Source organism: Gallus gallus, chromosome 3 (genome assembly GCF_016699485.2).
Source record: "Gallus gallus isolate bGalGal1 chromosome 3, bGalGal1.mat.broiler.GRCg7b, whole genome shotgun sequence".
Classification (NCBI taxonomy): domain Eukaryota; kingdom Metazoa; phylum Chordata; class Aves; order Galliformes; family Phasianidae; genus Gallus; species Gallus gallus.
In genome coordinates, this window is record NC_052534.1 from 104,840,802 (window position 1) to 104,867,946 (window position 27,145).

Sequence of the window (27,145 nt, forward strand, 5' to 3'; positions counted from 1 at the left end):
TCACAGTATGCCACGGTCCCCTTTATTGCTGGTGCTCCCTACACCGCAGCTGAGAACTCAAAATCAAGCAGCAGAGGGCCGGGCAGCAGCTGGTCCCTTCCCACAGTGCCATCAGATGCTGATCTCTCTGCTGCCCTCAGCTGTCCCCACTTTCTTCGGGTTCTTCACTCCGCTCTTCATCCTCCACCATAAGCACAGGAGGCACTGCGCTGTGCTGCAATGCTCCAGGCCCCTGTACTCCACCTGGGGCATGGGCTCCATCCCTGCTCTCCGCAGCCGTTCCAGGGCATCCGGAGGGATTGGCTGTGCCCACGGGGGCAGGGGCCACACGGGGGCTGTGGTGAGAAGGGACCCCCCTTGCTGCATCCCCCACTCCTTGAGACTTCTGGGCAGAGGCTCCCCACACTCCTCGCAGTGTTCCTCACTGCCACAACGTTTGGGCAGCCACACGTTTTTGCCCCACGTGTGCAGCGTCTTCCCACCGTTGGACAGCTCAAAGAGCAACCCAACCTTCAGCTTCACCTCCTCCTCCTGCACCACCACATCCAGGGAGTAGAGCAAGGCAGTCAGCGTGGCCGTGGCGGCTGAGGAGCTGCTGTGGTGTGGGCAGTTGTTGTCCAGGCACTGACAGCACTGCATGCAGATGAGGTATTCGCTCCTGTAGCCCCCGCGTGCCCTTTGAGCACCTCTGTCATTGTTTTTTCCCATTTTGGCCAGCAGGCCGAAGCAGATTTGAGTGGTGTCCAAAGACTCCATCAGGAATCTGGAGAGGTCCTCCATGCTGGAAGTGGAGGGTAGGTTCCCATGGAGCTCTGAGCTGGCGGCTGGACTCGAAGTTCCTCCTTGTCTCCCCCATGGCAAGCTTCTTCCAGAGGCTGATTTTCTTTGCAGTCTGCTTCTGTGCTGTCGCTTTTGATGTGACCTCAACCAGCTGAATTTGGAACTCCTGGTGGGACGGCGGGTTCTGCTGTTGGGCAGGAAAGGAGCAGCACCATCACTCAGGTCTTCCGTCATAATGCCCTGGCAGCGCTGGGATGCTCTGGCCCTCAGGGGCTCTTGGGGACATGGGGAGAGCCCATCCCAGGTGTGCAATGTGGGGTCAGGCCCCTTCCTGCCACTCTGCTCCGTCCTCCTGTCCATCTGCTTGCTCTTCATTGCTGATGTGCCCTGCTCCACAAAGCAGGCTTGGCTTTGTGGAGAGTGCCAGCCTTGGTGGGCACTGCTTGGGAAGCATGGACCTGGGAAGGGGAATGGAGTCACAGGGATAGGAATGTCTTCAGCCTCAGCCTGGTGCAGAGCTGAGCCCTCCACCACACCCCGCTCCATTTCATTTCATTTCATTCTACTTAATTTTAGTCCATTCCTCTCCTCTTCTCTTCCTCCTTCCATCCCATCCCCATCCCATCCCCATCCCATCCCATCACTTCATCCCATCCCCATGCCATGCCATGCCATGCCATGCCATGCCATGCCATGCCATCCCATCCCATCCCATCTCATCCCATCCCATCCCATGCCCCCGTACCAGGCTGTGCCCAGGCAGCGTTTGGATGACACCAGCTGGCTCCTACCTTGTCGTTGTTGTGATGCCTCCTGGCCATGAGGATGGCCAGCACTGCTATGCCCAGCAGAATAATGATGCAGAACACCCTGTGGCCCCAGCGACCCCAGATGCTGAGGGCTGGGAGGATTGTCATGATTGCCAGAATCCATAGCTTCATCTTCTGCTTGGAAGTCATATTAAGTGTGTGGCCACCAGCATGACCACACAGCTCTTAACAACAGCCCTGTGATGGTGGAATGGACACGACCAGCCCGAAAGGTGTCTGGGCTCTGGGATTTTGGAGGCCAACTGACGTGCACCCTGCTCCTACCCACCTCCTCCTCCCAGCTGCTCTTCTGATAGAGGGCCACAGCATGGAGCCACTCAAAACAAGGCCATGTCTGTGACGCAATGGTGACATCCCTCAGACACACAATGGCTGCTGTGGCCCTGAGTCCCAATCAGTGCACTCTGTCACCCCCCAGCAGGGGAAGCCCAGGGGCAGCTACCACCCATCTTTACCTGGCCTGATCCCTGGTGATGGTGCACAAGAAGGAGAAGGGTGCCTCATGCACGGGCCCTGTGCAGACTGACCTGCTGGGGGGCTCCCCACTTGCTCCCAGTGCTCCTCCATGCTCTGCCCCAGAAGTAGTGGCAGTGCTGCACTGTGTCACCCTGCTCCAGGCCCTTGTCCTTTTGGTGGCCCTCTTCCTCTACAGTGCTGTGCGCTGGTGACACGTTGGATATGTGTGTATCCACGTGCGTGCAAGAAATCAGTCATAAATCTATTTGCTGCTATACTAGTGGTGAGCTTGTGTTCCTTGGGAGAAGTGATGTCAGTCCTAGCTTCAAGAAGTGCAAGGAGGAGGACCTGGGGAGCTGTGGGCCAAGTCCGACCCATGACTCCTCACTGCAGGGCCCGGGGACGTGCTGGTGGCCCTGGCAGCAACCCCACATTCCCAACCTCCTCCTTTCTGCATGGCAACAGCAGAGACAAATACCATGGCAACCCCATGGCAACAGCACAGGCGATGCCACCGGTTCCCACAGCCCGGAGCCAAGTGGATGCCGGGGCATCCTGGAGCAGTTTTAGAATCACTGAATGGTTGGGTTGGAAGGGACCTCAATGGCCATGCGGGACCAACCCCCTGCTGTGGGCTGGGTGCCCCCCAGCAGCTCCTCCACCAGCAGCACAATGGGACTTCATGTCCTATCTGGCACCCAGGGAACCACTTTCCAACTGCGGGTGTTTTCCCTGGGCTGGGAGCCAGCTGTGACCAAAGGGCATCCCCCAAAAGGGCATTTGGGGTCGCTCCAAGCCCATGCAGGACCTCAGTTCGATTGAGCAGGGTGGGCCCATAGCAGCTGTCCCAAGGTACAAAGAGGAGGTGAGCTGGGCTGGGTGAGGGAGGAGAACCCAGAGTTTGTAGGCATGGGCTGAATGGGGTCGGTGAGCAGAAATAAGTCAGTGGTTACCTTGTGGGGGATGGATGAGCGTCCCTGGAGGTGTTCCAGACCCATGGAGATGTGGCACTGATGGACGTGGTCGGTGGGCATGGTGGGGTGGGCGTGGTGGGTGATCTTTGAGGTGTTTCCCAACATTAATCACAGAGCCATAGGATCACTGAACGGTTTGAGTTGGAAGGGACCCTTAAAGGCCACCTGGTCCGACTGCCTGCACTGAGCAGGGACACCCACAGCTCTATCAGTGCTCAGAGCCCCATCCAGCCTGACCTTGGCTGTCTGCAGGGACATCCACCCCCTCTCTGGGCAACCCGTGCCACCGCTTATAGCGACAGCCCCTCCACAACCACCTGGGTACCACAACCCTCCTTGGGGCACGCTGTGCCACCCCCCGTGGTATCCCCATCACCCAGCACTGCTGAGCAGCCGGCGCTGGGGGCTGCACGGAGGGCGATCTGCCTTTCCCCTGCAGCTCTCAGAGCACGGGAAAAGGGATTTTTCTCCCCCGAAAAGTCAAAAAAACACGGGGCGGGCTTTCAAAGCCCATCGATAACCGCATTCCTTGAACTCGCTGGCAGTCACCCGAAGGGTTTCGCTCCTCCAGCTGAGGTCGGCCAGCCTGCAGATGGCAGCAACCACCTGCAGCAACCGAGCCGGTGGGGACCGCTGCCACCCACCCTTCGGCTCGGAGGACACCCCCAGCACCGCTCCTGGGAGTCTCTCCCTGCTCCTTCCTCACCACTTCTCCTTCTCCATCCCAACACCGGCTGGAAGCCCCCAGAGCCCCCCCCCCCCTTTCGGCTCTCGGACCCTCCTGCCCTCGGCCAAAAGTAAGTTGGGTGCCTTCTGGCCTCCTGCAGCCGCTGCTCGAAGCCGTTTCCCAAAGCGCCGCTCGCTCCCTGGTGATGGGAGAGGTGCTATTAATAAATCCCGTCAGCTTTTATCGCTTCTCTCTGTGCCAATGAAGAGGGAGGTTTGGGGAAGGGGGGAGGCGGAGTGGGGGGGGGGGAAACCTGTTTCTCTCCGGCGTTTCGTAGCTACGAGCTCGCCTTCGGCGCGGGAGCATGGGATGGCTCAGCAGGCTGTTGAACCAGCTCTCCTGTGAGTCCGGGGCTGAAGGTGGGCAGGGGAGGGTTGAGGGGTTGCTTGCTTGCTTTTTGGTGCGTCGGGTTCATTTTTGGCTTTGGCATAAGCGAACCCCGCTCCGTGGGGCTGTGCCGTGGAGAGGCATCGCAGCGGTTGTCCAAACTTGCACCTCCTTGGGAGCGCATGGAGAGCGAAAGGTGCACGTGGAGCTGAGCGATGCCCGGAGCTGCTGTCCCCGTTCCTGCTGGTGGGGGGACACCTATTGCCCACCCGCTGCCCCCTGCCCTTTGCTGGGTGATGTTGGCCTGTGTTGGAGTGGCCCTGTGATGTTCAGCACTGGAATTGCTTGGGGTCGGGCTGCCTGGATGGCTCTGTGTGCGTGGGAGTGCTGCTGGTGGCACAGGGGGACAGCGGCGCCCTCAGTGCTCCTGGCCCCTAAGTGGGGGGGTTGCCATGCCCTGAAGCCTTCTGTTCCCTTGACTCTTTCCACCAGTTCTCAGGGTGCAAAGGGGTCCTTCAGCACCCGGCTGTGGGGTGCTTGGCTTGTGTCCGGCGGCTGCATTGCACCTCGGGGGGGGGGGTCAGCAGGGAACACTTCAGTGCCCCACTGTGGGGCTGTGCAGCGGGGTGCAGCCAGCAGGGACCCTCCAAGCACTGTGTGGGGGACCCCCAGAGGCTGCTGCTTCCAGTGATGGGGATCCATATGGGAGCAGAGGCAGCGTCACCCCTCCCCATGCCAACACCCAGCTTGCCTTCATATAGGGAAACTGCTATGGGGCAGGAGGTGGTTGGGGAGGGAAATTCCCAATAAGAACACATTCGCCCCACGGCTGCCGCCTGCAGCTGTGCCGTGCCTGCGGTCTGCAGAGCCAGAGGCTTTGGGGAACTGCGCGTCTGTGGCTTTGCCCTGCTGCTTCACCCACCGTGCTCAGTTTCCTGCATGGAAACCAGCCCATGTGGCAGTGCCCCCATAGCACCCCGCTGCTGGGACCGCGGTGCTGCGTTGTGGTGGGGAGGGGGGAAGGGAGAGCACCCCACCGCTCCCCCTTCCCTCCTTCTCCTCCTCCAGCCCTCAGTATCCAACACCCCCAATGCCATACTGTGGGGCTGGGGGCTGTGTGCTGCTGTGTGACCGCGGAGGGGCTCAGGTAGAGGGGGGTCCCCGATGCACCCCACAAACGGGGCAGTGTGCAGAGGGCGGCGGTGCTGTCAGAGCCCTCCCAGCTGCTCCGGACGTTGGCACAGCAGCTCTTGCACCATCCTCATTCCTTCCTCATCCCCTTGCACAGCGCCGGGCTCCATGGGGGCCGCTTGCCAGCTCTTCCCAGGTAGGAGAGGCCCCATACTCTGGGCCCCGTGCCCAAATTCCCAACCTGTCCCAACCCGTTACGGGGTCAAGGGAGCGAGCAGGTGAGGGGTCCTGCTGCCTTCCTCGCCTCCCTCCCTCCTCTTCCTTCCCGGCGTCGTGGCCTCATCCGGAAGCGGGCGGCGGGGAGGAGTGGTTTCGATAGCAGTTCCAGCACGGGACACGCTGCTCCAGGGCCAGTGGGGGCGAAGGCAGCGCCAAGGTGAGCAGCACTGCTCACTTTAGGGAGCACGGTGCGAAAAAAATAAGGGGGAAATATGGGGCTGAAGGCAGGAAGTGAGAGCGGGTCGTTGCGTCTCAGTGCTCGGGGCAAGCTGGGCCGCAGCGGGGCGGGAGGTGCTGCGATGTTTGCCCAAGGGTTGGGTGGTGTGTGCCAGCGTCGTCGTCACGGGGAGAACCCTGGGAATGGGAGCGCTGGGAGGGCGAGAGGGGCTGATGCAACGCTGGGTGCCTGCGGGCTGCTCTAGGTGCTGCTTGGCGGAGTTTCTCCATCGCCGTTGGCTTTGGGATGGGTCATCCGAGCAGGACGTGTTGCTCCTCCAAACCTGACCCCGTGTGGGTGGTGCTGCGGGGAACTGCCTGTATCTCCTGGTGGGGAAGGGCCTGTTGCTGGGTCCCCCAAGAGTGAGAGTGTCTGAGCGCTGGGCCAGGGCTGGGAGGACGTGTCCAGAGCAGGGGGTGGGATGGAGCACCAGGCATGGGGCTCTGGTGTTACGTGAAGGGTGGGAAGGGCTCAGCCAGGCTGGGCCGGGGGGTGTCCTAGGGCTTCCTGAGGAGGAGTGCTATGAAAGCCCTTCTGAGTGGGGCAGAGCCTTGGCGAGGAGCAGGGACACCTCAGGGATGGTCCCATTTCTACCTGTTGCACCTACAGCAGATGTGCACGGCATAGCAGTGTGTTTCACGGGACAGCATCCGGCCTGGGTGCGTGGGGATGGATGCATGGGGCAGCGGTGTCCATTTAGGAGTACCCGTATGGGATGCACAGTGTAGAGGTGTCCATGCAGGAGCACCAAAGGGGAATGGGGGCTGCAGGCCTCCCAGTCTGCAAAGGACAGGGAGGGATGCACAAGCCCATGGTGTTGTTGGTGCATCCATGCATGGGGCGCAGTGCTGCTGTCCCCAGGCTCCACATCTCCATGTCTTTGTGCTCAGCTGTTTTTCAGTGCTCTGTGCTCAGGCTCGTGCAGGCAGTGGGGGCTGGGGAAGCGCCATCTGAATCATGTTGCTTTTTCCCTGGCACACTTATTACTCACGAGGAATAGACGTGAACCTTCCGTGGGAAGTGTTGCTACGTTCCATCCTGCAGCAGCATGCCATGCTCAGGTCCCCTTCTCTGAGGAGCAGCAGAAGGCTATAACCCAGGAGGCTCAGCCCAAAACCCACAGGGATGTGTTTCCCTATGGAACTGTGGGGGGCAAAATGTGGGGTTTTTTGTTCATATAGGGACAACGCGTTGCAGGAAGGCATGGCCACAGTGCTCTGTTTGGGGAAGAGACTGCAAAGGGGAAAGAGGAACACATTGATGCACTCATAGCACGGCTCCTGTGAGCCACTGGGAAACCTCCCAGTCCCCACTGAAACTTCAGTCAGTGACCACAGCTGGGAGCTGCACAACAATGGGCCCCTGCACCGCTTCCTGAGCATCCAAACAGTGCTGCGCACCTGCACTGCGCAACCACCACAGTGTGCAACTGCCACAGGGGGCAGCCACCACAATGCAGATCTGACACAATGCACAGCGAAAGCAATGCACAACTAAGGCAGCGCACATCTAACAAACGCAGTGCATAGCTAACAAGCACAATGCACAACCACCACCCTGCACGACCACCACCATGCACAACCACCGTGCACAACTGCCACCATGCACAACCATCACCATGCACAACCACCACCGTGCACAACCATCACTGTGCACAGCCATCACCGTGCACAACCACCATGCAGACACGGCCACATTGCATCCAGCCCAGATAAGGTGAAGGGCACTGCAGGATTTGATCCTACAAATGTTGCACAAACATTTGGTGGTGCGCTGTGGCCACTGGGAAGGGGAAATGGCTTTGGGAGGGGGCTCAGGGACGAATTCTGAGCATGGGGTTTTTCCAGGGTTTGGGGCTGAGGTTTGGGCTTGAGGTGCAACTCTGGAAATGGGGGCACATCCCTTAAAATGGGGGGTCTGTCTCTGAAAATGGGGGTACATCTCTGAAAGTAGGGATGTGTCTCTGAAAATGAGTTGCATCTCTGAAAATGGGGATGAATCTCTGAAAATAGGGGTGCATCTCTGCAAATGGAGTGCATCTCTGGAAACAGAGGCGCGTCTCTGAAAATGGGGAGGTACATCTCTGGAAATAGGGGTGCATCTCTGAAAATAAGGTTGCATGTCTGGAAATAGAGATGCATCCCTGAAAATAGGGATGCGTTTCTGAAAATAGGAGTGGATCTCTGAAAATGGGAGCACGTCTCTGAACGTATGGGTACATCTGTGGAAATGGGGGTGTGCCTCAGAAAATGGAGATGCATCTCTGAAAACTCCTGGTGCCGAAGGGGAAGGGCTATGCTGCAGAACCTGCAGCTTTGCACTCTTTTGTGTGATTCCTTCCAAAAATGCCATGGCCTGCCCGGGAATTTTAAAGTTCTGGAGGAAATGAGTCTCCCTAATGAAGCTGGCATGGATATGAGCAGTGTAATTAGTGCGAGCACCCATCAGCCTGGCAGAAACAGGTACTGGGGGCTGCGTGCTTTTGTAGCAGTGCACGCAGTGGGGTGGGGCACAGGGTGGGCTCCTGCCCCATACCCCCATTCCCTGCCCACCCCAAGGATGCAGGAGCAGCATCGCGTTCCTACAGGTTGCCTGGCGACGGGGATGCCTAGCGACCGGTACCAGCCGTGCCAACCAACGATGCTTCAAAGCCCTCCGCTTCCTTCTGGCGCAGAAAGGTTACCGGGAAATACGCCCACCTTGTTCCTGGGAAGCTGCTCCCCTCCCCAAGCTTTCGGTGCTGCTCAGGGTTATTTTTAGGCTGGCGGAGCTGCGGGAGCAGTGCTGGATGGGGAAGGCTGCGGCTGAACCCTGCTGCTGCCCTGGTGCTGTTCTCAGCCCCGTCCGCCCTCATCCCCCATGGATGCTCTCATCCCCCTCCCCCAGCCTGATTCTGGGAGCTGCTGTTGTGCTCAACCCTTGAGTTCCGTGCTGCCGTGCTTTGGTTTGCTTGGGGAAATCCAAGAAGCGACCAAGTGGTAGTTGCATTATTACTTGGCCAAGTGGTAATTGCATCGTTAATTGTGAGGATGAGTGAGAGCACTGGGATTTAGTGCGGGGTTAGGGCAGACCTGCAGGGCCCTGTGAGCGTGGTCCTGCAGGTCCCATAGTCTGGGAACATTCAGCAGGGAAAATGATGGATTTTGCCCCATTTCACTCAGAGTTTTGATGGAGAACTGCAGGTTCCACGTGGTTGCTGCTGATGTTGGAGACTTGTAGAGGGGACTCTCCATAGGCACTGCAATGGGGTCAGGTTTGAGACCCCCTCAAGGGGAGAGCTGGCAGCAGCTCACTGGGGACATTTTGCCTCCAGACCCATGTCCCTGCTGTCCCCTCCCCATTGCCTTACACGAGGGGGGGGATGTTCTGGTGGGGAGCCTCGTAGGGAGCCCAGATGGCCCTGCCTTGTCCCCTTGCTTGACAGAAACACAGCGCAGACAGAACACGCAGATCTTTCCCCCGTGCCTGAGTCACCTCTTCAGCAAGCTCCGGCCGTGGGCGTGATGGCAGCACAGCGTCTCAGTTCTGATTCCTCAGCAGCGCTGCACGTATTGCCGTACCCAGCTGCTTGGTGCAGATCTGGGGCTGGGGGGGAGGGGGCTTCCTGAGCCATCCCTGCACCCAGAAACACCCGTAGCAGTGTTTTCCCACCTGGAAAATGGGATTGCATCTCTGAAAATGTGGGGACGTCTCTGAAAATGGGGTGCATCTCTGGAAATAAGAGCGCCTCTTTCAAAATAGGGGTAGTTCTCTGAAAATGAGGGTGCATCTCTGAAAATAGGAGTGCGTCTCTGAAAATGGGGATGGATCTCTGAAAATGGGTGTGCCTCTCTGAAACTGGGATACACCTTTGAAAATTGGGTGTGTCTGAAAATGGAGGCACATTTCTGAAACTGGGGTACATGTCTGGAAATGGGAGTGATTCTCCGAAAGTGGGAGTACACCTCTGAAAATATGGAGTACGTCTCTGAAAATGGGGTGTGTTTCTGAAAACGATGCGCATTTCTGAAAATGGGGGTTCACTTCTGAAAATGGGGTACATGTCTGAAAATGGAGGTTCGTCTCTGAAAATATGAGCGTGTCTCTGAAAATAGGGGTGCATCTCTGAAAATGGGGGTTCATTTCTGAAAATGATGTCTGAAAATGGGGGTGCATCTCTAAAAGTGGGGGTGATTCTCTGGAAATGAAGGTGCATCTCTGAAAATAGGAGTGCATCCTGGTGGAATGCTTAATCCCTCCATAGGAGACGCGGCGAAGGGAGTTGTAGCTGTAGTAAGCAAAGCGTCAAATGGGTGGAAATGTATTTAGGAGCTATCCTTGATGCTGAGGGTGTCCAATGGATGCTTGTTGGAGCTGGCTGAGTTTTTGGTGTTTTGGGCTGTCTGCCATCATTCTGGGGGTCTGCGAGTGGTTTTGGGATCTGCAAATGGTTTTGGGGTCTGCAAGCAGAGAGGGCAGCCCTCCAGTCCCCCCGGGGCAGCCTGTCCCACTGTTGCAGCATGTGTCACTTCCTTTGCTTTGCGAAACATGTTCTTCCTCTGATGGGGCCGTCACGTGAGGCCCAAACCCAGTACCCCAAATCCATCCAGTGGGCACCCAGCACCAACACTGCCTGTTGAAGTTGCTGCCAGGGCTCCCCTCCTCCCTACAGCACCATTACGGGGCTGGGATGGATGCAGACCCCCACATTTGGGGATTGGATGCATGAGGAGGGGGGGGGCGGGTGGTGACATCCTGCTCCCTACTGGGGACAGGGCTGAAATGATGGATGGGAGCTGGGCAGATTGAGGAAGATATGGGGAGCAGACGTTTGAGATAAGGCAGGTGTGCCCCGGAGCGTTCCTTGGTGTCCAGATTCCTCTGCCCTGGGGCTGGCAGAAGGAAGGAGCCTGTGCTGCAGGACTGCACGGTGTGGTGCAGCCCTGGTTATACAGTTCAGCTTCCAGTTGTGGGTGCTGTGGTGCAATGCTATAGGTGCCACTGCCTCAACCCCAGCAGGGGCCTCTCTGCTCCCCAGGAAACATAAAAATCCACCGTGAGTCACTGAAATACCTGCACCGATGAGGCAGGGCTGGGGCAAGGCAGGCGGCTGTAGGGTCCCCCTGTCTGTCCCACACTGTGGTGTGGAAGCTGGACCCTGCTGAAGGGACGAGGTAAATGCTGGGGGGTTCCTACTTGATCCTGTGCTTGGGGAGGAGGAAGGGGGCTTGCAGCCCCAAAGCTGGCTCTTAAGGGGTGGAAATGCAGTGGGTTGGGGGGCAACACAGTAGGTTTGGGGCAATATGGGGGGGGGGGGGGGGAGGGAGGGGCTGGGTGAGCGTACCTCAGTTTCCCCACCTACGCCGTGAGCCGCCAGTTGGGTGCTATGCAAATGCCTCCGCACACAGCAGGAAGCAGCAGCAGCTCCGTCAGCTCGGGGTGGGGACAAGGGACGGCCACCTCGCTGTAAGTGCCTCTCGCCCCCTCCTACCCCTGCCCTGGGTGCCCCATAGGGAGCAGTGGGGCGCAGACCTTCGCCCTTTTGCGCCGGCGTTGGGGTGGGCGGCGAGCTGAGAACGGGCAAACTCGTCACACCGAGCTGGGGTCCAGGGCGTGGGGGGGGGTCCAACCCATCTCCCGGTGCGTGAGGATGGGTCGCTCCATGGCGTGGCTGAGATTTGGGGTAGGGTTGGAGGGAACAGTGCCGAGCATGAAACTTTTCCGTGTCTCAGGAGTGCGTGGGAGCACACAGAGGGACTTCCTGGTATGGGGCAGAGCGCAGTGGGGACATCGGGGGTGTCCCAGACCCGAGGGGATGCGAAGGGGCTGTGGGGGCACAGGGCTGGGTGGTGGAAGCGTTGCATGGTCGTCTCTGTCCCCTTATGCCGGGTTGTCCCCAAATGCCACTGCTGCACCGGGGACAGAGCCGTGCTGCTTGTGTCACTGTGCCGATGTGAGGTGGGGGCGGGGGGTGTGGGAATGTGGTTGGGGCCCCTTCTCCACCCAAAAGGGCCGCGCGTGGTCAGGTCCTCGTGGGGGCTGTGCCACGGGGGGGTGCCCAGGGGAAGGGGACATCGGCTCAGCCCCACGCGAAGGGATGCGTTGGGTGAGGACGGTGATGCTGCGCCAACAAATTGGGTGAGGGGGAGAAGCCAGGCTTGGGGGGGAGAGACGTCTCTTTTTGTGCACCGAGCTTTTGTGGCAAACCCCAAAAGGAAAGCTGAGGGCTGGGCCGGGGGTTGCTAATTCTGCTCAACCCGATGGCTGTTTTCAGCACGGCGGGCAGGAAGCCGCCAGCCAGCACCGCAAGACCCTCCTCATGCAGTGAGAAATAACCTGGTGTGAAAACCTGTGCGAGAGCACGTGCACCCCCCCGGGTTGTGGTTGCACTGTGGCACTGCCGGAGCAAAGCCAGACCCTGGGAAATGCTGCCTGCCCCCTGCTTGTGTCCCTTGGGGCGCCACGGGATGGCTGTCACACTGTCCCCGACTGCACCAGGGAGTGGCACAACCCCACAGTGCCGTGGGGAGAGCACACACCCTGCAGGTCCATCACACCCGCCCACCTCCAGCTCCAATTGCCACCTACCTGCATGCCTCCAGGTCCCCATGTCACCCACGTGCTCGCAGGTCCCCGTCATCCACCTGCCTCCACGTCCCCATAGGACATGCTGCAGGGCAGACCCCCAGCACCGTCCCCGTCCTCTCTGTGCCTTCCCAGCCCCTCTCACCTTCTCCACATTGCCAGGACTCCCTCCCTGGGGCCATTCCCTGCAGCAGACCTGGGGTGACCGGTGGGCCACCTGTGCTCCTGTTTGCAAACAGCTCTGGTCCTGTTTAATGAGTAACTGGAGGGCTGAGCTCAGGGAGGGAGAGGCCCCCGGGCTGAGCTTCCATGCTGGCTGTTTCATGGCTGAGAAGTGCCTCTTGGCTGCTGGTGATATGTGTGCACTGAGTGTGCCCGGCCTCAGCCCAGCTGCATGCAAAGGGATGGGGCGAGTGGCACCTTTGCCATCCCTTGTGCCCAGGATGCCTCACGGCCCAGGAATCCCCACAGAATAAAGGAGGACAACTGAGGTGTGCTCGGGATCTGTTCGATCAACGCAGGCTAAATGTGGTTTCCAGTTGTTCTCAGCAAAATGAAAAGCCAAACCACTTCTGTTCCGGCCCAAGGGACGTTTCTGAGCAGGCTTCTAGGTTGTGTGCCCTCTAAAAATAAAAAGAGCCAATCAGTATAAATAACTATCGCCCTTCTGGGTGCGGATGAGTCTGCCGGGGGGGTCACGCTGCACTGTCCCACGCTGCACCGTCCCACACTGCAGAGCATGCATAGGCATGCCCCGGATTTTGGGGGTGAGTGAGGGGCTGGGTGTGGGATGCTGGAGCAGGAGGGATTAATTATTCCAGCTAATGGAGATGGGGACACATGGGCACGCTGCTCCGGAGGTGATGGGGATGAAAAGGTGTTGTTCTGGAGGGGATGGGGTCACAGAGGTGTTGCTCTGGAGGTGATGGGGACATGTGGGTGTTACTCTAGAAGTGATAGATGTGTGGGACATTGGTTCAGAGGTGATGGGGATGCAGAGCTATTGCTTCAGAGGTAACAGAGACGTGGCGGTGTTGGTCTGGAGGTGGTAGGGACACAAGGGTGTTGCTGTGGAGGTGATGGGAACACAAGTGCATTGCACCAGAAGTGCAAAGACATGCTGGGGGCACGAAGATGTTGCTCCGGAGGTGCTGGGGACATAGGGACGTTGCTCTGGTGGTGCTGGGGATGCAAAGACTTTGCACCGGTGGCGCTGGGACCACACGGGCACATTGCCATGGAGGTGCTTTACGTGTAGAGTTGCTGGTTCTGGAGGTGCTGGGGACATAGGGGCATTGCTCTGGGGGTGTCACGCTCTCAGAGACGTCTCTCTGAAAGTGACATGGACACAGAGGAGTTACTCCAGAGGTCCCCTTTGTCTCACTCCTTTGTCTCCATCATCTCCTTCCTACCCTTCCTTCCCCTCCCCCCCCTCCCCACCCACCCCAGGTATCCCCACCTGGTGACGCAGCGCTCGTCTCCCCGCAGGGAAGGGATGCTCAGCCCCTAGCACCCCCCCGGCCATGAGCATGTCAGCTCTTCCCGAGCCTTTGGGACGCCCGCGAAGCAGCTCCTTTCGCAGCCTGGCTGGGACGCTGGAGGCCAACCTGGGCATGGGGACCCTGGAGGCGGACAGGGAGGAGATGCGCATCCTCAAGGTGTGCTTCTACAGCAACAGCTTCAACATGGGCAAGAACTTCAAGCTGGTCAAGTGCCCCGTGACGACGGAGATCCGGGTATGTAGGCATTGAGCACATGGGGATGGAGAGGGTGGTGGGGACCTTTTTGTCTATCCGGAGCCTGAGGGAGCACCCATAGTCCCATGGCTCCAAAACCTGGAGGGCAAGGAATCAGAGAATCATCATAGAATGGCCTGGGTTGAAAAGGACCACAATGATCACCTGGTTTCAACCCCCTGCTATGTGCAGGGTCGCCAACCAGCAGACCAGGCTGCTCAGAGCCACATCCAGCCTGGCCTTGAATGCCTCCAGGGATGGGGCATCCACAACCTCCTTGGGCAACTGATCTAGACACGATCAGCAGCTCCGTAGGCCCCTTTCTGGCCAGCAAAGAGCAGTTCCCATGCCATGGACTAGACACAGAATCAATGAAGTTGGAAGACCTTTAGGATCATCAAGTCCAACTGTCAGCCCATCACCACCATGCCCACTCATATAGAATCATAGAAGCAGTGGGGTTGGAAAAGACCTCCGAGATCACCAAGGCCAACTGTTGGCCCACCCCCATCATGCCCACACCACATCCCTGAATAGAATCATAGAATGACTAAGGCTGGAAAAGACCTCTAAGATCATCAGGTCCAACTGTTGGCCTATCCCCACCATACCCTGTAAACCACGTCCCTAAATAGAATCACAGAATCATTAAGGTTGGAAAAGACCACCGAGATCATCAAGTGCAACTGTAGCCCCATCACCACCACACCCACTAAACCACGTCCTGGGATGGTTGGAGGCTTGGGATGGTGTCATAGCTCAGTGGGAGGCTTGGATCTGAAGCAGCCCTCGTGTTCCCTCCACCCCAAAGGCCTGGTGGAGTAGGGGTTGGAGATGTCTCAGCATCTCCCCACAGACGTGGTGTGGTGTCTTCATGTCAAGGGCCACATCCGTGGGGAGATGCTGAGACCTCCCCAGCCCCTTCTCCAGGGATGGACTCCACCACCTCCCTAGGCAGCCTCTCCCAATGCATCACCACTCTTTTGGAGAAGAATTTTTTCCTAATATCACACCTGAATCTGGTGCAAGTTGAGGCCCTCACCTCTCGTCCTAAAGTGTCCCTGCTGTCCCCACACCCTCCTGGGGACGCCCAATGCTCTGCATGCTGCAGCTGATGCTTTGCATCGGGTAGCTCTGCTGAGATGCAAGGGTGGAAATGACCTGGTCAGGCTTTTACTCCTCACTACAACACACCAGAGAGCTCAGGCGAGACGTGCAGAGACGGCTGAAGGCATCTCCGGAACCTCAAGTGGAGACTGCAGAGACTGTGGTCTTTAAAAGGGGCTGTGGGTTTGTAGCATTTCCTTCTTGTTTTTGAGATCTGTTGGCTCGTGCAGAACGTGAAGGCTTGGCATGGAGTCCCTTTCACAGGGGCAGTTTGTATTTGAGGGGGTGTGCAGGGGAGGACACAGTGCTTTGCGAGGGCGAACCCACAGCAACCAAGGGGACAGCCTTTGGCAGCTGCAGGGCTCTGAGCCCCGCTCGCCCCATCCCTGTCCCCAGGAGGTGATCAGATCCATCCTGGTGAGCGGCCGCATCGGGCCTGACATCCAGCTGGCTGAGTGCTACGGGCTGCGCCTGAAGCACGTCAAGTCAGACGAGATCCACTGGCTGCACCCCGAGCTGACGGTGGGTGAGGTGCAGGAGAAGTACGAGTGCCTGCACCTGGAGGCCGAGTGGAGGTAAGGGATGGAGACCTAGCCATGGGGCGGGGGTCCCTCTGTGCGCCCCCCACAGCTCAGCAGGACTGTGCTGTGCCCCCAAGGTACGACCTGCAGATCCGCTATCTGCCTGAGGACTACATGGAGCGCTTCTTAGAGGACAAGACCACGCTGCTCTACTTCTACCAGCAGGTTCTCCAGAGCCCCCTACCCACCCCCGGCATCGCAGAGCTTCACCTCTCCCCCAGCCCAGCGCACCGCAAGGGGGGATCCCAAAGCGCATGCACCCCTGTGAGCACCCCCACCCCCTGATCTCTGTTTCTCCCCATTAGCTCCGCAGCGAGTACATGCAGAACTACGCCAGCAAGGTGAGCGAGGGCATGGCCCTGCAGCTGGGCTGCCTCGAGCTCAGGTACGTGCTGCTGGGTGCTTGGGGAGCGGGAGCAGGAGGGGGGGTTCCAGCACCCAGCTTGGGGGGCAGAGCCCTGGGGGGGAGCACGTGGAACAGGGATGTACGAGGATGCACAAGCATTTGTCTGACATCGCTCCCTTCCTGCAGGAGGTTTTACAAGGACATGCCCCAAAACGCACTGGATAAGAAGTCCAACTTCGAGTTCCTGGAGTGAGTAGGCACGGCTCGTCCTGCAGCCCCTGTGCTGAGAGCAGTCCTGCTGCACTGTGCATCCCTTGCTTTGCTGCTGCAGTCCCCCACGCATTATCGTGGCCCTTGTGCACGTGGCCCTTGACATGTCCATGGTCTCTGCTCTGCAGGAAGGAGGTGGGCTTGGACCTGTTCTTCCCCAGCCAGATGCAGGAGAACCTGAAGGTGAGGGACGTGCACATGGGGATGGCTGATTGTCTGCGGGCAGCTCTGGATACCCGCTGGGTGTGCATGCACGTCGGTGCCTGGGGGTGGTCTTTGGTGTGTGCACACATGGTTGTGCATGCAGGTGCATGTGCATATCTGCAGCTGAGTGCATGCATGTCTGTGTGCATGGGTGCACCCCATGGCACACGCCACGTCCCTGCTCTGCCCGCAGCCCAAGCAGTTCCGCAAGATGATCCAGCAGACGTTCCAGCAATACGCGCTGCTGCGGGAGGAGGAGTGCATCCTGAAGTTCCTGCATACACTCTCCACCTTCGCCCACATTGACCAGGAGAGCTATCGCTGTGAGCTCATTGTGAGTGCACGGAGAGGGGTGCACTGGGGGCTTTTTGGGCCTGGGGGCACTGCTGCTGCACCCATGCAGTCACAGTGGGTGCGCGCTGCCTCTCCAGGGCATCACAGTGGGGAGGGGAGAGGTGGATTTGGGGAAAATCCCCTCAAAATGTGCATCCTCCCTCTGACTCACTCACAGCAAGGGTGGAACATCACAGTAGACCTGGTCATCGGGCCAAAGGGCATCCGGCAGATGACGAGCAAGGAGGCCAAGGTAGGAAGGCACAGAGGGGTGAAGACACTCCCAGGGCAAGTGCTGGGCTCTGACAGTACTTTTGCCTGCAGCCCACCTGCCTGGCCGAGTTCAAGCACATCAAATCCATCAAGTGCTCCAGCGTGGAGGAGGGACGGGCTGTGCTGCAGCTGGGGCTCAGCGGCACCCCCCAGGTGAGGCAGCCCTGGCACTTGGGGAGGACATTGGCAGGATTTTGTAGGTGGGATGGGGGTGGCCATGGGATGGTGTCTTGTCCCTGCAACAGACAGCCCCATTCCCACAGGGGGCTAGGTTGGGGTTAGTTAGGGTTAGGGTTAAGGTCAGGGTTAGGGCTCCTTCCTAGAGCCATGGCCACGGTGGTGCTTTGGCCCCAACCCAAGTGCCTGGGGTGGCCCTGCTGGTGGATGGGGTTGAGGATGGGATGCCGGCTGGGATGGTGCTGTGCGATGTGGGGAGGTGGTACCCGAATCATCCCCTGGGCTCCAGGTTTTGGAGGCCATGAGCAGCCTCTCACTCATCCCTATCACCTGCCTCAGTCCCTGGCCATCAAGACGTCATCTCTGGCCGAGGCAGAGAACATGGCTGACCTCATCGATGGCTACTGCCGGCTGCAGGGGGGCCTGGACACATCCCTCATCGTCTTCCCCAGGAGAGGTGGGTCGTCTATGGGTCCCTATATGTGCAGGCATCTCCCTGCCGTGGATGTCCCCACCAAGCCCCATTGGCAGTCCATCCATGCCCCATTCCATGCCTTCCTCCCCCGCCCCAAGGGCTTACTCCAGAGCTGTAGCATCATCCACAACTTCCCAGCCATTAGCCCAACCTGAGACCCTGCACACTGAATGCATGCTTGCACGCAGTTCACCTCTAGCCAAGTGATGGTGGCATTTCCATAACAAGGATTGGCCTAACACCTTCCCAAACATCATGGGGAGCTGCTGGGGAGCAGGGGGGTGGATACCCCTTGTCTGCATTGGAAGGGGGGAGACAAGGGAGTCCCTACCCCAGCTGAGGTGCATGGCACAGCTGGGAGGTGACTGCCTGCTGTCCTCCCACAGAGAAGGAGAAGAGGAGCAGCCTTCCACGGATCCCCATCCCGTGAGTATTGCAGGGGGTGCTGGGACCCCTACCCTGCCCGACTGTGCCCTGTTTGCTGACCCCAACCTCCCCCTGCCCTCAGGCACCTGGAGGAGCGGCACTCTGCTGTGTCCGACAGCCTCAGTGTGGGTGAGTTGGGGATCCCTTTCTTCTCCACCGACTGTGGGTGGGGAGCTCTGGGATGGGCACCTGGCCTTTCCCTGATTGCATCTCTGCCTGCTGCCTTCTTCTTGCCCCAGACTCTGAGATTTATGCTGAAATCCCCGATGAGACCTCACGCACGAGATCTGGAGGTGGGTGCCACCCAAGGGTGCCCTCCTGCCCATCTCTCTCCAGCTACCATCTCCCTATTCTTCCCTTCCTCCTGCTTGTCCCAGTTTCCCACTCCATCCCCAACAGTGCCTATGGTTGGTTGGGCCCATTCTGCCCAACTTACCCATCATCCCATCTCCCTACAACCATCATCCAATCTCCTCCCTACATCCAACTCCTCCTTGCTCCCATCATCCTTATTTTCTTCTTCCTCCTGCCCATCAAAGTTTCCCATCCCATCCTCACCAATGCCTAAACTTGAGGGCTGGGTTTTGCCCAATTTGCCCATCTTACCCATCATCTTCTCTCCCTACACCCATTATCCCATCTCCCTATGCCCGCCATCTCCCTATTTTCTCTTCCCTCCTTCCCACCCTCATTTCCCACCCCATCTCCAACAGTGCCAGAATGTGGGGGCTAGGTTCTGCCCACTCTACCCACTCTACCCATGATCTCCAATCCCTATGTCCATCATCTCCCTGTGCCATTCATCTCCTCTCCCTATGCCCACCATCTCCCTGTACCCATCATCTTTGTATTTTCTCCTTCCCCTTGCCCACCCAATTTCCCACCCCAACCCCACCAGATCTGGGGGCCAGGTTTTGCCCGCTCTGCCCACCTTACCTCCTGGAGGTACACACTACGGAGCAGTACCCACAGGGCTGTCTTGGCCAAGGGGACGATAGAGCAGATGTGCACCCAAAACCTCCCGCTTAGCACAGTTAGGGCTGCGAGCAGCTCCCCACACCCCAGCACCCACTGATGCAACCCTCTCCTCTCAGCCCAGCACTACGGGGTCTGCCGGAAGGACATCACATTGGGAAGGATCCTGGGAGAAGGCTTCTTCGGCGAGGTGTACGAGGGCACCTACACCAACCCGGTGGGTTTGCAGCACTGCTTCCTCCCCACCCACCTCCTCCGTGCCTGGGAGAAGCGGGGTTGAGCTGCTCCCATCTCTGCTTGCAGAAAGGGGAGAGGGTGAATGTGGCTGTGAAGACGTGCAAGAAGGACTGCAGCCCCGAGAATAAGGACAAGTTCCTGAGTGAAGCGAGTATGTCATTGCAATGCAGAGCAGAGCAGGATGAAGAAGGTGTCCCACACCTTCCCTGATGGGACAGGGTTTCCCCAGACACCAGTTTTTTGGGGGAAGAAATCTGCTGGAATCTTGTGTGAGGGGAGGTGGGCACCATCTGTGCGTAAACTCACTGGAACCCTACTGTGGACAGCAGGAGCTCCCTGGCAGTTCCTGCTGCTCTGGCTCTGTCTGCATGGCACAGAGCTTCCCCTGCACCCCTAATGGGGTTGAGGCTGCTGGAGGTTCACCGGTGGTAGGGAACCTGAGGCAGAGTCTCCCCACAGGGCTGATGAAGAACTTGGACCACCCCCATATCGTGAAGCTCATCGGCATTGCAGAGGAAGAACCCACCTGGATCATCATGGAGCTGTACCCCTATGGGGAGGTGCGAGGGCTGACACTACTGAGGGCTGTTCCCCCCACCTTGGTGCTGCCTTTCAGCCCCTGAGCCCCCCACATGTCCTCTTGCAGCTGGGCCAATACCTGGAGCAGAACAAGCACTGCCTCGCTGTGCCCACGCTCGTCCTGTATGCGCTGCAGATCAGCAAAGCCTTGGCATATCTGGAGGCCATCAACTGCGTGCACAGGTGGGGTGGGAGCAGCAGGGCAGCAGCAGGGGCTGGTAGCATCCCTTGCAGACTCGTTTTGCAGCCAGAGGAGCTGGTTTCTCTGGGTGTGATGGTCCAGCCCTCATTCCCAGTCAAAGTACTGTCCTTGCAGGGACATTGCGGTGAGGAATATCCTGGTGGCCTCCCCAGAGTGTGTGAAGCTGGGTGATTTTGGGCTCTCCAGGTACATCGAGGATGAGGAGTACTATAAAGGTAAAGCAGTGTGGGATGTGGGCTTGTGTCAGCCCATCTGCTGCCATGAGCATGGCATGCCACCTATCTGTCCCTCCAGCATCCGTCACCCGTCTCCCCATCAAGTGGATGTCCCCTGAGTCCATCAACTTCCGACGCTTCACAACAGCCAGTGATGTCTGGATGTTTGGTAGGCAGTGGGATGGAGATGGAAAGGGTCCTGGGCACATCTGGGGGCAGCATCATGGTGCACAAGGACATATCCTGCTCTGGTGTGGCTGTGGTAGCTCAGCCTTGGGGAAAGGCTCCTGGAGCAGAACCTTTGCAGTTCCAACTCCAGAATTTGGGATGCTCAACCATCACTGGGAGCATCCTGCATCCAAGATGTCAACTGCCTCCGGGGGCATCCCACATCCAAGATGCTCAACCATCACTGGGGACATCCCAAACTTGAGATACTCAACCATCGTTGGGAGCAACCCACACTTGAGGTGCTCAACCATCACTGGGAGCATCCCAAATTTGAGATGCTCAGCCATCACTGTGGGGGCATCCCTCATTCAAAATGCTTAACCATCACTGGGGGCATCCTGCATTCAGGATGCTCAACCATCATTGAGGGCATACTGAATTTGAGATGCTCAGGGATCTGAGTTAAACTCTACTCCCTGAAAACATTCAAAGCCTGTCTCTGTCACCAGGTCCTCAAAACCTTGGGCAAGGGGATGGTCCCTGGGGTGGTAACCCTGGCATCATCTGTGATTTATCCCCTGTACCTTGCAGCTGTGTGCATGTGGGAGATCCTGAGCTACGGCCGGCAGCCCTTCTTCTGGCTGGAGAACAAGGACGTGATCGGGGTGCTGGAGAGGGGTGACCGCCTGCCCAAGCCCGACCTCTGCCCACCCATCCTCTACACCCTGATGACGCGCTGCTGGGACTACGACCCCAACGAGAGGCCCAAGTTCAACGATCTGGTTTGCAGCTTGAGGTAATGAGAGAGATTTTGGGGCACCTTCCTCCTCCACCCACCCATCCCATTCATCTTGTACATCGGGGCATGGCACTGAGGTTCCTTCCCTCTCCCCATGCAGTGACATTTACCTGATGGAGAAGAATCTGGCCAACGAGCAGGAGCGGAACAACCGCCACCGGCCTCCCAAAATCATGGAGCCACCCACCCCCCAGGAGCCACCCCCCAAGGTGGAATGTGGGCAGGATGCTGTGGAGTGACATGGGGTGTCTCCAGGATTGCACCCCCCTCACCTTTCTCCCTCTGCTCCCACAGCCCAGCAGACCCAGGTACAAACCTCCACCCCAGAGCAACCTCCTGGCACCCAAGCTTCAGTTCCAGGTAAGGCTGTATGCCCCGAGCAACCCATGGGGGACAGGAGGGCTTGGCCCCAGGAGGTTGTGCCCAGAGCTCCAGCCCTCAGAGCCAGTGGCTTTTGGGTCTCAGAGCCACCAAGTGCCAGCAGGACAACACACTTCTTCAGGCTCAGCCTTGTCTCTGCCTCCGAGCTCCGAGAGTGGCTTTTGTCCAGGGCAAAACAGGGCAGTTTGCAAAGCTCCCCTCATCCCTTTGGCAGTGTTCCCCCCATTCTGTTAGCAATGCTCCCCCATCGTGTTGGCAATGCTCTCGCTGTCCCGTGTGCATGCACAGCTACAAGGAGAGGAGGTTTGCTGCACTCCAGTGCTGCCTGCAGCTGAATTTGGCTGCACTGCAGGAGCGCAGATCATCGCGAGTTCACACCGTTCTTTGGAGCATCCCTATATTCTTGGATGCTTTTTGGAGCCAGGCACGGGTTTGGGCAGGAGCATAGTTTTGGGAGCAAGCCTCATGATGAAGAAGGTCCTATGCTGCTCCTCTGTGATGTCGTGCTGTGAAAGCTGCTGTCCCACACTCTTTGCTCTGTCCATGTGTCTATCTGTCCGCTCGCTCCCATGGCTTTGTCCCGTGCCCGCCTTGCCACAGGTGCCCGAGGGTCTGTGTGCCAGCTCACCCACCCTCACCAGCCCTGCTGAGTACCAGTCTCCAGCCAGCTCCCTGCACACCCCTCCGCTCCACCGCCACAACGTCTTCAAGCGCCACAGCATGCGGGTAAGAGAAGAAGCCGAGGGCGTCATGAGGACCACCCCGAGGAAGGGGCTCAGCGGGGGGATGCTCTGTGCTTGGCACTGCTGCCTGTGCTGCTTCCAGCTGTGTGCCCGATCCTGCGCTGCTCTGCTTGAGGCTGGAAGGGCTGCCGTGATGTTTGCATGCATGCACACCGAAGTGGAGGTGTGGTGGTGGAGGAGATGCTGGCACGGAGTACCCAAAATCGAGCTGGGGTGCTCCGGGGGTGGGTGGCTGTAGTGTAGTTTCCTGGTGTTTGGCTCCTCAGCACCACTGCATGGCCCCAAAATCGGGGGCAGGTGTTGTCCTGCATCTGGTGATGCTCTGCTGCATGGTTTGGCACAATCCCAGCACCGTGAGCACCTGCACCGAGGGCGCAGTGCACTGCTCCGGTGCTGAGCTGCATGCCCAGGGGCCCTGTGCATGGCTTTGCATGTGCAGAGCTGTGCCAAAACCGCATGGGAAGGCTCCTGGTGCTGAGCCCCCCCCATCCCTGCCTGCATCAGGAGGAAGACTTCCTGCGTCCCAGCAGCAGGGAGGAGGCACAGAAGCTGTGGGAGATGGAGAGGCTGAAGATGCGGCAGGTGCTGGACAAACAGCAGAAGCAGATGGTGGAGGACTACCAGTGGCTGCGGCAGGAGGAGAAATCCCTGGTGGGTGACATCGGGCTGGGGACAGACTTTGGTGTGTGCTCCCAGCTCTCGCATCGCCACCACGCACCAAGCTGCAGCTTGCTTCAAGCAGCATAACCACAATTGCAGCACGCCGCAGGTCTCACAGCAGGCGTGCAGCTCCAGCAGCTTGTGCACAGCTGGAGGTGTCAGGGCAGCCCCCATCACCAACCCACTCGCACCTCTCTGTGTTCTGCACCTCGCCGAGCTGTGATGGGAAGTGAACACTTTGACACCTGCGCAAGTTTTTAAACGCAATTGCGTCTTCATGAGCTTTTATAATTCCTTTTAAAGCCGGCGTCAAGGTAGCTAATGTGTGACTAATGCGCCAGCAGCAGTGAGATGGAAGATCTTTTATTAGCACGACTGACGCAGCCATGGAGCAATGCCCAGCTCCGGTGCTGCAGCAGCATTTTGGGGAGCAGCAGCATTTTGAGGGGCAGCAGTTCAGGGTCCTGGTGCCCTATGGAAGGGACGAGGACAGGGCCAGGGCCATGAGGGGCTGTGGGGTTGTAGAGATGGGCCGTGCTCCTGGGGTGTGCACCTGGGGTTTCCTGGAGGCAGGAAAAACCATGAAGGTCTCCAGAGGTCAGAGATGGATTTTCCTGGACGATGTTGGGCAAAGTGAAGGGAGGAATGCTTCTTTTTCTGTTGGCAATTGGGTTGAAAGAGTCAGAATTTGGCAAAGTTTTGCCATGGAGGGAGTAGAGGGGAGGGAACAGTTCTCTGGAGGTCCCCATCTTTCCCTTTCCCTCCCTTTTCCCTTATCTTTCCCTTTCCCCATCACCTCTCACAAACCTTCTCCCCTCTTGCAGGACCCAACGGTGTTTATGAGCAACAACACTGCTCTGGTGAGTGCTGCCAGCCCCAGGGAACCCTGTTGAGTGCATTCATCTGCAGAGGGGCCCTTTTTCTGGGGGTGGGCAGGAGATACGTACAGCTTGCAATGGTCCCTGCTGCCCTTTTTCCAGCCCTGTTGGTGGAAGCATTTAGAGACTGTTGGGGTCAAATCACTTTCAGTTGTCATGTTGGGAAATCCTTGTGCCCCAGTTGCAGAAAACTTGTCCAAAACTCTTCATAGGGTGCAATGCTTGCGGTCCAGACCTGCCCCCCAGTGCACCCTAGGATGGGGATGCCTCTACCCTGAGGCAATGCATCCTCCTCTTGCTCCTCTGAACAGGATTTCCCACCTCTCATTTGCTGCTGTTTCTTCCCCTGCAGCTGCACCCGGAGAAGGAGACAGATTACAGTGAGTGTCCCTGCTGCCTTTTGCACCAGCCCTGTTCCAGCAATCGTCACCAGGAGTGGCTCTGCCTGCCCCAGGGGCTCTGCCTGTTCCACATGTGGGGGGCTGAGCTGCAGGCATCCCCTTTTCCTTGCCCCGATGGTGGAGGGGAGGTGGCACACAGCCGGGTCAAGTTGGGGTGTCCTGAGTGGTGTTGGGGCATGAGGGACATGCACACATGTCCAGAGAGCATCCAGAGTAACTCTCCTTCCTTTCCCTTACTGATGGTGTAGCGGAGTTCACGGCCCCCCCCCAGAAGCCTCCAAGACTTGGGGCACAGGTAAGACCTCCTCAGACAGCCACTATGGTCCAAGTCTTCCCCCACGACCATTTACTTCTGTTTGTCTGCGAGATAGGACTTCTTGGACCAACTAAGCAGTGTGCAAGTCATGAGTGGGAGGTGGATGGGTCTGGGGTGCAGAGACTGGCCAGGGCTTCCCACCGATGCTGGTCTATTCCCTGCTTGCTCCCTTGCTATCCTGAGCCCACCGTGGCCCTGTTCTCCACCAGTCCATCCAGCCAGCCCCCACTGCCAACCTGGACCGCACGGATGACATGGTGTACAGCAACGTTATGGACCTGGTGAGGGCCGTCCTGCAGCTGAAGAATGAGATCAGCATCCTGCCCCCAGAGGAGTACATCCTCGTGGTGAAGGTAGGGGAAGCAAAGGGGCAGCGCCAGGCCTCCTGTGGGGGTCATGGAGGGACTTGAGAATCAGCCTGCTGAGCAGCTCCCACCAAGAATCCTTTTTGGAATGACTTAAATGTATAGGAGGGAGCATTAGCAACACACCTCGGGTCCTTGGGTCAGTGGTAGAAGCAATTCTAGGATGTCTTGTTCCTCCAGTGGATCAAGGGTCCTCCAGGGTGTATGCCCTGCTCCTTCCAGTATGAGAATATCCAGTATGCCCTGCTCCTTTCCTGTGCCCTTGTGTCAGTAGAGGAGCATTTCCAACATGTCTTGCTCCTCCAATGTGTCCTTGTGTCAATAGCGGGAAGGATTCCAACATGCCCTGCTCCCCCATTGAGTCTTTGGATCAGTGGTAGGAGCAATTCCAGCATGCTGTGCTCTTTCATTGGGTTCTTGGGTCAAGAATGGGAGCATTCCCAACATGTCTGGCTCCTCCATTGAGTCCTTGGGTGAATGCAGAGCATTTCCAATGTGTCCTCATCCTCCGTTGGATCCTTGGGTCAATGCAGAGCACTTCCAATATATCCTGCTCCTTCTCTGGGTCAATGGGAGAGCATTTCCAACATACCCCACTCTTCTTTTGAGTCCTTGGGCCAATGGTGAGAGCATTTCCAACACATCCTTGTGTCCATGTCTCAGTTCCAGTATGTCTTGTTCCTCCATTGGGTCCTTGGATCCTAGGGGAGCATTTCCCCCATTCCTCTCCCCCCACTGGGATCCTTAAATCATCATCAGGGACCGTGCACCACTGTCCTGTTCCTAGAGACATTCTAACCCTCCCACTCACCCCACAGAACGTGGGCCTGTCCCTCCGCAAGCTGATCAGCAGCGTGGATGAGATGCTGCCCCTCCTGCCCGCCACTTCCCGCACCGAGGTATGGCTGCAGCATGCCCCGTGGGGCTGGGGATGGGGGAGGGGGCTTGGGGACACCCCCGCCTATAGCCTCTGCATATCGTGGCCAGATTGAAGGCACCCAGAAGTTGCTCAACAAGGACTTGGCTGAGCTCATCAACAAGATGCGCCTGGCACAGCAGAACGCCGTCACCTCGCTGAGCGAGGAGTGCAAGAAGCAGATGCTGACGGCCTCCCATACCCTGGCTGTGGATGCCAAGAACCTGCTGGACGCTGTGGACCAAGCCAAGGTCCAGGCCAACCTGGTGAAGCTGTGCTTGGAGTGAGGGAGTGTGAAGGGGTGGGGAAGGAGAAGAGGAGGAGAGGCAACGCTGCACTGGTCGGTGGCGATGGGAGGAGAGCGGTGTGGACGAGCTGGCTTCTGTGTGTCTCCCGTGGCCTCACCACCCTGTCCTCTATGTCCCCCTCCTCCTGCTGCTTGTGTCTTTAGCATCATCTCGTCAGTCTTCTGAAGAAAGGAGGCGCCTGGTGACGCAACCCTCCAAAGGACTGGGGGTGGCTTGGCTGTCCCCAAGGGTGGATGAAGGTCCCTTTGTCTCAGTGGCCACCAGTGGGGCTGTGTGTCCATCTGGTGGGCCCAGTGGGGCTGTCCAGTGGGTCCATGTGTCTATCCAATGGGTCCCCATGTCCTTCCCATGGCCCCTCCCAGGGGCAGCACATCCAACCGGGGACCCGCGCCCCGCTGCTCGGTGCCGGGAGCTGGGGACACAGTGACCAGGGGAGCTGGCTTCCCGGGAGGGGCTCACTGGGGGGACTGTTTGCACTTCCTTGTACATTATATAGGAGAGTTTATTTAATGATGGGTGTGCGTTGGGTCGGTTCTCACAACCAGCCCCAGCCTGGGGAGTGTGGGAGGGATGGGTCCCTGTGCCCGCAGCCGTCAGTGCCACAAACCAGCCAGGAGAATGAGGCCTCTTCCAGCTGAGTTTGCTCCAAGTTGCTCTATGTAAATGACAATGGCAACAAATTCTTTGTTCAGTTTGTGCTTGAATTGGAAATCGTACGGTTCGGGCTTTTCCCCAACATCTTCCCACAACGCTGCTCGTGCTGGCTGAGATAAACCATGCACCAAA

The 27,145-nt window shown here is 58.3% G+C and overlaps 2 protein-coding genes across 9 annotated transcripts; one reads left to right on the forward strand and one right to left on the reverse strand.

Annotated features, from left to right (window-relative positions):
• On the reverse strand, positions 1-5,659 carry LOC770271. The gene is made up of 2 exons (XM_001232670.6): positions 1,572-5,659; positions 1-1,238 (listed from the first exon to the last, which is right to left on the reverse strand). The coding sequence occupies exons 1-2, from the start codon at positions 1,711-1,713 to the stop codon at positions 112-114; spliced, it is 1,269 nt and encodes a 422-aa protein (XP_001232671.3). The 5' UTR covers positions 1,714-5,659; the 3' UTR covers positions 1-111.
• PTK2B (protein tyrosine kinase 2 beta) lies at positions 5,358-27,145 on the forward strand. 8 transcript variants are annotated; one of them, XM_015285222.4, is made up of 31 exons: positions 5,358-5,421; positions 13,774-14,021; positions 15,525-15,703; positions 15,787-15,874; positions 16,015-16,094; positions 16,242-16,304; positions 16,454-16,508; positions 16,723-16,863; positions 17,041-17,115; positions 17,187-17,288; positions 17,652-17,769; positions 18,174-18,213; positions 18,296-18,342; positions 18,453-18,506; positions 19,308-19,405; positions 19,492-19,576; positions 19,885-19,985; positions 20,072-20,187; positions 20,321-20,421; positions 20,501-20,590; positions 21,184-21,388; positions 21,492-21,600; positions 21,686-21,751; positions 22,373-22,498; positions 23,020-23,166; positions 24,000-24,035; positions 24,406-24,433; positions 24,694-24,749; positions 24,980-25,123; positions 25,954-26,034; positions 26,123-27,145. In XM_015285222.4, exons 1-31 carry the CDS (start codon positions 5,394-5,396, stop codon positions 26,336-26,338), a joined length of 3,123 nt encoding a protein of 1,040 aa, XP_015140708.3. In that variant the 5' UTR covers positions 5,358-5,393; the 3' UTR covers positions 26,339-27,145. The 8 variants fall into 8 exon arrangements, with proteins under 8 accessions (XP_015140708.3, XP_040554005.1, XP_015140712.2 ...); XM_040698071.2 differs by lacking the exon at positions 5,358-5,421 and adding an exon at positions 5,581-5,661 and having other exon boundaries at positions 13,735-14,021; XM_015285226.4 differs by lacking the exon at positions 5,358-5,421 and adding an exon at positions 5,581-5,661.

Excerpts from the sequence above, each read along its gene's own strand:
- LOC770271 (XM_001232670.6), bottom strand. The coding sequence starts at position 1,713 with ATGGATTCTGGCAATCATGACAATCCTCCCAGCCCTCAGCATCTGGGG. Across the intron at positions 1,239-1,571 it reads GGCATCACAACAACGACAAG|GTCCATGCTTCCCAAGCAGT; the intron begins GTAGGAGCCAGC and ends TCCCCTTCCCAG.
- PTK2B (XM_015285222.4), top strand. The coding sequence starts at position 5,394 with ATGGGGGCCGCTTGCCAGCTCTTCCCAG. Across the intron at positions 17,770-18,173 it reads CATCGTCTTCCCCAGGAGAG|AGAAGGAGAAGAGGAGCAGC; the intron begins GTGGGTCGTCTA and ends GTCCTCCCACAG. Across the intron at positions 20,422-20,500 it reads GGATGAGGAGTACTATAAAG|CATCCGTCACCCGTCTCCCC; the intron begins GTAAAGCAGTGT and ends CTGTCCCTCCAG.